This window comes from Mus pahari, chromosome 1 (assembly GCF_900095145.1).
Source record: "Mus pahari chromosome 1, PAHARI_EIJ_v1.1, whole genome shotgun sequence".
NCBI lineage: Eukaryota > Metazoa > Chordata > Mammalia > Rodentia > Muridae > Mus > Mus pahari.
Window position 1 is genome coordinate 24084829 of NC_034590.1, and position 8666 is coordinate 24093494.

The 8666-nt window shown below is 43.8% G+C and overlaps 1 protein-coding gene across 1 annotated transcript in view; it reads left to right on the forward strand.

The window, feature by feature from the left end:
• The first annotated feature begins 1392 nt into the window (after window positions 1–1392).
• The window catches only part of Slc17a6 (solute carrier family 17 member 6), a 47986-nt gene continuing 40712 nt past the window's right edge, over window positions 1393–8666 (forward strand). Inside the window, exons 1-3 of the mRNA XM_021199227.1 lie at window positions 1393–2284; window positions 4923–5175; window positions 6537–6655. Of these exons, the coding sequence (XP_021054886.1) occupies window positions 2199–2284; window positions 4923–5175; window positions 6537–6655 (458 nt within the window). The 5' untranslated portion in view covers window positions 1393–2198. The remainder of the gene's footprint in view (window positions 2285–4922; window positions 5176–6536; window positions 6656–8666) is intronic.

The following is an 8666-nucleotide window of genomic DNA, read 5'->3' on the forward strand; positions in this document are numbered from 1 at the left end:
CTTTATACTCTATATTTTTTTTCTTTTATACCCTATCTCCTATGGAAGCACATACAATTTTGTGGCATACCAGGGATATTTTTGAAGATGGCTTCCTGGTTTTTAAAATATATACATAATATAATATATAACATTCACATAATGCATATGTCCCAAAATAACAAAAATGTGATCCTGGTATTCTTGTTCAATCACACTTCCTAATGAAATACAGTTTTTTAGGCACTGGATTTGGCTTTAACAATTGCAAAAGGGTTTTATCTATTTGTGATTTTTTCATCTCTCTATTTTAGGAATTTTTTTTTCCACATATCATTTGAAATAGTCAGAGAACATTCTTATTTGACTCTGCATGTACCTCTGGGATGTAATCCAATAGTCTCTATGTAAAACCCACTCCCCTGGTTGATTTAGCTAGCATGTAATCCAATAGTCCCTATGTAAAACCCACTCCCCTGGTTGATTTAGCTAGCATACAAGGTTTAACCTTGGGGATGTAGCTCAAGGCCAGTCTGTTTCATAAGCACTTGCCTGGACTGCATCTAAGAGGGTTGTGGTCCATGTGAAATAACTCACATTAATTCAGCACAATTTAATTGTTTTGCTTAATGATATAAGTTCACTGATATTGTACACAACTAAGATGGAAAACCTTGTACGACCATCTCTCAAAACCCAACAAGCAACAACGGCAAAAATAACCTCGCTCTTGGGAAAAGGTGTCATAAGGAGGGAAAAATAAGATTTAAGTAGAGTATAAATATGTTGAAATAAATTTTTAAAACATTATCAGTTACTCTTTGCTAACAAGCTTTGTTATGTGTACAAATTTTACCCGTAATTAGAAATAATTCAGTATTGTGTTGTGCGTTAGTTAATTAAAGAAGCTTAGAATTCCAAAGAATTCATATCAGACTGCCTGTCCTTTATTCGGAAAGTGCACTAATGTTACAGCTGTCATTATCTCTCTGTTTCTCCATCCCACCTCTTTTTTTGTCTCCTTCCATTTCTCTCTCTGCATCCTTTCTTGTTCAAACACACAAGCAATATTACTATGCATCCCATAAACATAAGCTTTATATCGAAGGGGAACCAGGTGTTCACCTGGATACAACACACCTAAAGTAGAAGCGTCTGCAGTATTGCTTCTTCACCATGATGTCAGAGCTAGTATGTACATGCTGGGCAACGGGAGGGCAAGCAGAGTAACTTGTCAATGTTTAATAAAGCCCTCCTCCCTTGCAGAGCCAAATGCAGCTTTCCTCCTGAGAACTCTGCAGCCGATGACATCTCCCTACTTGGTTTCCATAGCATCCGTTCCTGAAGAGCCCTAGAAAGGCCCTTGGTCAAGGCAATCCATCCAGCTCCCCTAGGAAGTTGGCGAGCAGGTTAGCCAAAAGCAGCATCCACCGTGCCTCAGCTTCCTCTGTCCGTGGTCCTGAAATGCTAAACTGCGACGCGCGCACTGACGGGAGCGGTCAGGTTTTACGGAAGGTCTCCCCTGGCGCTGCCTAAATCACAGCTGTGTGTCTGTTATTCACTCACGTTCGCAAAGATCAGCTAACATTCTCAGTCTTAATTCCACTCTGCCACTCTGCCGCAGAGCACAATTACGCCGGCGCGATGGGAGGAGACCATGTTAAGGCAGGAAGCTAACAGCAGCCGCTCACCTGAGGCCTGGGAAGCTCCCAAGGGTTCTGAGAGCTATGAGCTCTGATCAGCAAAGTCACCATTTTAGACAGTAGGGTTCTTTTGCTTTTTCCCTTACACAAGGGTTCGATGACGTTTCTGGTCAATCTGATTAAAAGACAGCGGATTTGATTGCGATAAGACTTCAAAACCGGGAATTTACGTTGTTTGTCGGTGAGGTGACTTCCAGAACAGGGACTCATCAGCACCCGCCCAAATACCACGGCACTGCGCGCGCCCTCGGCCACCGGATCCTCCCCTTCCAATGAGACTTTGTGACTGTGTGTACCAATTCTCCTATTAGGAAACCCGTGGGCTGCATGCAGCTATTCTGTTGTACTCTCTTTCTCGCTCTCCCTCCCCTCTCCAACTCACAGCCTTGCTGGAAAGCTCACCTCTGCTGAGAAGAAAAAAGCTCTACCTTAACCGATTAAGACTATGCGCAGAACTCGTCTTTCATAGCCACCACAATTTAAATCTGGTAAGGCTGGACATCAGTCTTTATAAGAATGGAGTCGGTAAAACAAAGGATTTTGGCCCCGGGGAAAGAGGGGATAAAGAATTTTGCTGGAAAATCCCTCGGACAGATCTACAGGTAAGAGAACGCAACCCTATGCTTCCCTGGGACTCATCCTGACAGAATCTGCAAAGCCACTTTTGAAAAGCTTGATGACTTAGAAAGATTGTAACATGGTGGAAAAGTCTTTTTGTTGCTCATTGCTGAAGCTAGAGTTTCACTGGAAACCTGCTTATGAATGCAGGAATGTGGCACTAAACGAACCTGTCTGGTGTGTGTGTGTGTGTGTGTGTGTGTGTGTGAGAGAGAGAGAGAGAGAGAGAGAGAGAGAGAGAGAGAGAGAGAGAGAGATTTTGTTTCATTACCTGGGGATTCTCATGTGTTCCAATTCACCTCTTAATCCTCCTTTGCAATTCCAAAATGTTCGTTCAGCACCTGTTCATAAAGCCTGTCTTTGTTTTCTTATAGACTTCCCAAATAAAATTCCTTTGATCCAAACAAGTGAATAACAAAAGCCAAAACCCTTTTTAAAAATAAATTCCAAAGACAAATGACAGAAAAGAAATCTAGACCTCAGCTGAAAAAAACATAGCGAAGGACTCTCCCATGGGAAATTCTGTATTGAATGAAACAGGATCAAAATATATCAATAATTGATCATTGATGTTTCTCTGTTGAATCGAAAACATTGTATATGTATTTTTTATTTGTTTGCTATGTTTTAGGATTCTGTATCTTGTATGGGAAATTTCACAGTGATTTAAGAACCAGAATAGTAAACTGCAAAATTACTTTAAAAGTAATAGAAAAAATGTAAATGCTATCCTTCTTGTAATGGCTACACTAAGCATACTGTGCTCTGCATGAATTCAGGCCCTGACAGATGTATTATATCTTTTATTAATAATACTTTTTGCCAATGGTACAAGCAAAATCAAAAAGACAGCAAACACAGTAGGAAGATAGATTTAAAAAAAAAAAAAAAGAAAAGAAACATTCATTTTCACATCTGGAAACTGAAGCCTTGGCTATCCACGAGAGTTGTAAACAAGATGGCCAATGTACATCTCTTTTTTTCCAGCTGCTTGGTTCTGGTGGGCTTCAGTACACACCATCACGCTCCTCTGCGGCAAAGGATGCTGCAGCAAGCACCCTGCAGTCCTGCAGCTGCTTAGAGGCTACTGTGGGGTGGGGATCTCAGGTGCACAGTTCAACTTTGCAAATTCAGGTGTATATAAAGCCAAGTCAAAAATGATCAAATTGGTTAAATGCCTTCCTTGAAAGGAAAAGAAAAATCACTGCACTGTTCCTAGTACTTGGGTTGTATGTCCGTGATAAGCACACACCCCGCACAGCCACACTTAAATGACCTAATCTGCAGTAGAATTTGAGAGAATTTGGAATAGAGATACAAGTTTCTTGGCAGCCATAATCCATGCTATACCTGCTTTGAATTGATGTTAAAATTCCATAGGCTTCACCTGTGTGTGTGTGTGTGTGTGTGTGTGTGTGTGTGTGTGTGCCATTTAATGTTATGAACATGAATAATAGTAACTACAAGATGCATTGAAAAAAAATTTGTCTATTGTAAGTGAAGACACTGTTTAAATATCAAAAACTACCAATCTTGTTGGCAGATGGCTATTACCTTCTACCCCATTCTTTTATAAAAATAGACATTTCATGGCTGTGCTAGTATGAGAACAGCACCACCGTTTTATCAAGTCCATTCAGCATTCCAAGTTTCTCTCTTCCCTACTCCCTCAAGGATGAGAGCCTAAAGGGAATTGATTGAGAAGAGTCAAATCTTATGATTTTAAAAAATGAGATCTTCCTCTTAGTGGTACATATGGCCCTGTGGGTGCCCCTTAGTAAATCCAGGAATCTCATTTTCTGTGTCTGGAAATGGGCCCGCGATATTTTTCAGTGTGCTGTAACTGAGATAGTAATGACGCAAGATTGTGAATGATTAATTATTCATGTTGTAGGAAGGAAGCTGAGGTGTCAGCCATATGCCTTTGTGTCTAACAGGAGTAAAGAGAGGAGGGATTGAGAAAGGGAGAGGGAGAGAGGGAGAGGGAAAGAGAGAGAAATAGGGGGAGGGAGTGTTGAAATGGCACCCCAATATAGAAGATTGGGAAGTGTTTGGCAGGGTAAGGAAAGACACTTGCAAATTGCACACTGGGGAAGTGAGGGGAAGAATCGAGATCTTGGTCTCCAAGCAGCTGCAGATGGGTAGAATTGCCTCTGATCCTGTGAGAAGTCCTTCTCAAGCCCTTGATAGACCGAAGTGTTGGAAAGGACCATCAGGAAAGGACCTGGGGTACAGCACCTAGGAATCACTATGACATCCTGCAGAAGGAATTCCTTTCCCAACACTAGTCCCTCGCATCCTAATGACCCTAAAAGTTAGGTCCAGCGGAGACCTGTATGTAAACTGAGACATATTAAAGTGCCAAAACTGGGGTTCACTGAGTTAGGCCTGAGGGTAATAAGGTGAAGTCGCTGCTGCCTAAGGAGGAGGGTATAGAATGTCACACAATATAAGAGGCTCGCACTCTCTAAAAGAAACGAGGGCAGAGCCCATCTCCCCAGAGACTAAGGGTTGAGGAAACCAAATAAATACCTAGGCTTAAGGCGTCTTTGTTCCCTTCACCACAGAAAGGGGGTGGGAGGTGCCTAACCACAGGCATCCTTTCTCCTTAATCTGACACAGGGTGCTGGAGAAGAAGCAGGACAACCGAGAGACCATCGAGCTGACAGAGGACGGTAAGCCCCTGGAGGTGCCTGAGAAGAAGGCTCCGCTATGCGACTGCACGTGCTTCGGCCTGCCGCGCCGCTACATCATAGCCATCATGAGCGGCCTCGGCTTCTGCATATCCTTTGGTATCCGCTGTAACCTGGGCGTGGCCATCGTGGACATGGTCAACAACAGCACTATCCACCGCGGAGGCAAAGTTATCAAGGAGGTGGGCACTGACCGAGCTCTAAAGGGAACTCAGTCGTCGGGCTGACTCGCAGCCACTCACCTGTCTAAGCTCAATTTCCCCACTGAAAGAGGAAAGTTTGCTTGCAGTCTAACCCTTCCCCAGTCTGTCATCCTAGAACGGACAACCAGAGTGCTATTTTCTCCCTTCCCGCTCTGATCCAGGCCTTTCCTCCCTCCTTTGCAAGGCATAAGGCAGTGTCTGGCTCCCTAGACTTGTGTAAAGAATGACAGCTGAGAGCTAGCAAAGTCTGCTAAACCTAAAAAGAAACATTTTCCTTGTAGTAAAAGGGAGTAACACACACATCCTGGGTTCCTCCAGATTCTCCCTCCCTACTTGTACCCCTAAAAAACGCCTTTAGTTTCAGAACAAACAAACAAACAAACAAACAGAAAATCCGGCAATCAAATCAGCTTATATATATATCAGATTTGACTAAGAGACCTTTTGGAAGACGTAGGACCCAGGTTGGAAGAGAAGCTACGGAGTGGAGTAGGGGAGTCCTCTGCGGTAACTTTACAGAATGTATTCCGCAGCGATGCCTCTTGGGCGAAGGTGAACTGAAGGGCACAAAAATCTTTCCGGGGAATGTAGAAGAGCTGCTTGATTTGGTCACAGAATTTGGGGACACCCTGGAGAGCTGAACTGGCTTTTCTGAGCTTTCTGGAGCCCAAGATACCCAGGAAATTTTCATTGCAATAGAGAAAAATCACATGCCCGGTTTCCTGGGCAAGGCAAAAGCTTGGTATTTTACAGTCACTTGCAGGTATTTGGTTCCCATTTCTTGAGAGGCATATCCTGTGCTGCGGCCCAGTGTGGTCTGAGCAGTAAGGCCTTGACATTTTATACAGCTCCAAAACAGAACCTTAAACTGTGCACCCCTCCCCCACCATATAACGTCTCCAAACTCATGGGAGACTGTCCCTAAACCTTTTTGTTCTACCCATTCAGATTTAAGGAAGACAGCATTTCTAACGCCTTCAACAGTTAAAAGAACCTTAACCAATATTCTTTTCTGAAAGTTCGAATTCTTAGACGGGACTTCTAAAATTCCTCCACCAAGTGAGGAGGTCTCAGGTTCACTGACTACAGTACAATCCGCAAGAGAGTCTGGGAACCCTTACTTCATTCAACTACAACACCCTTTTCAAGAGTTCCTCTTATCAGAAGCAATTGTTATGAAACGAAACTTAAGGCCCTGGCCTCCTCCGTATAACAGAAAATGTTCTGCATGTTTAAAGGTCCCTGGCGCCCAGACCACTCAAAGTAAATTATTTGCACTGACTGTGTCATACCCAACCCCTGACAGGTTGTTTCTTTGTGTTTTCCCTCTATTCTTATAGAAAGCCAAATTTAACTGGGACCCTGAGACCGTGGGGATGATTCACGGATCGTTCTTCTGGGGCTATATCATCACCCAGATTCCGGGAGGATATATCGCATCGCGGCTGGCTGCTAACCGGTAATCCTGTGTGTGTGTGTGTGTGTGTGTGTGTGTGTGTGTGTGTGTGTGTGTGTGTGGTTGGGTCTCCTGGTTCCTGTTTGTGACCGTTCTAGACCGCCCTGGGGAATTTGGAAACTCCCTGAGGGCGTTTCCTTGTCGCTGGGTACGTCTTCCAGGCCGCAGACCTGACCGCGGTGCCTTCTGTAGCAGAAAGGGCTCAGGTGCTTCAAGATTTGCGCCAAGGAGTCTGCCACGCTAGGCCATTCTAATCAAGCTTCCTCGAGAAGCGCCCCGGTGCCTTCGAATAGGGCGGGGAGGGGGAAGAAGAGTGCTGGTGTCTGTTGGATGCTGCGAAGATGGGGCAGTGCTGAAAGATGCAAAAGTCAGAAAGAAAGGGAGTGCCCGGGTAGGCGCCGGGTGGTGCAGACCCATGACAGGAAGCGTCAAAGGCTAGCTCCCTGAGCTAGCCCAGATGGTATTGTGAATCTGAAGGATTTGTTTCTATGGACGCAGGCGGGATCTAGGGCTCTCGGGGTAGGATTCCACCTGTTAATGAGCTCTGTGCATAGGGGGCGGGGATGAACTGAACGGCTCAGCTGCGTCCCTCAGCCTCCAACCTCCAGTCCTGCCCCAGTGGCTGGAGCCCAAATCCTAGCAGCAGCTTTCTGGGGACACCCCTCCCCCATGGTTCACATACAGAGGCAACCCGAAGCATAAAGACTTGTGGGTGGCGATACTAAGGAAAAGGGCATGACGACAACAAGAGACATTTCTGTTTGCTTCATTGAGTGCATTTTAAAGAAAAATAAAGTCAGCAAGGCTAACCCTACCTCTTGAAGACTGAACCGAGGCTGAGCATTCGTCCCTCCCGACCCCAAGGCTTACAGATCCCAAATAAAGACTTGGGGCTTTTTTTTTTTTTTTTCCCGGATCTCTGACGTGTAACCCCTCCCTTCCTCCGTTATGCTAGTAAACGTTTTGGGTTTTTTTGGTTTTTTTGTTTGTTTGTTTGTTTGTTTGTTTTGAGACTAGAGGGCTACCGGCTCCATCACATCAGCTCCTAGACCGGTTTTCTTCTCACTACTCACCCACATCTTCCCTGGCCCATGCCCTGGCTTATCCTCAGGTCCTGCAGGGCGAGGTTGACAGCTCTTCAGGCCTCCAGAATTCTTGTAATTTTATCTTAGACGTTTACATTTAAGATAGATTGGAGATTTCAGGAAAGCTGATCAAAATGTATAGGGAAGCACAATAGATAGCTTAGGATATATTTTGCATATTATACACACCATGGGGTAAGGGCATCCAGCACTGGGACCCAGCAGGTGGCTTTCTTCTGTAAAATAGAAGCCAGTTTTATGGAAGTGATAAGAAAAAATCTAATATTAGGAGGCATTTTTAAAAGAAAACATTAATTTCGTTGACAGTGAATAAGAACACAGAGCAACATTCTTGGTTTTCAAATCTCTAATAAATGGTTTCTTTGGGGTTCCCCCCTGAATATTATTGCTTAAAACAAAAGATACATTTTGCCAAAAGACACTTTAAATATACATATATAGAGTATTTTTAAAGGAGGGAAAAATCAACAGAGGATTCACGAACAAATAATTCCATCGAATTATCGAAAATCTCAACTCGATGTCCTAATTATGATAGTCTTGCCTTTAAGGGTTGAGATGGCAGAGCTCGCTGCTTGCCAAGAGTTAAACTGCTAACAGGGCTCCTGCCAGGAACCGAACGCCAAGGACAGCGGTCTCACTTCTTTGTGACAGCGGGGAGTCAGAAAACCAGGTTTTCCTTTCTTTTTTTTTTTTTTTTTTTTTTTTTTTTTTTAAGCTTATTGCGATTTTTGGTGTCCCGTGGAACAAGGATGACTAGGTAGCTGGGTTGCTTTCTTCAAAGAAAAATCTTCAAAGCTTTAGAATTCTAATTTGCACCCATTCCTTTTTACCTTTAAACATATGTTCAAAAGAAAGAGACTCAATACCTCCAAACATGATATTTTAACTTCTACCAGACTGAGAAA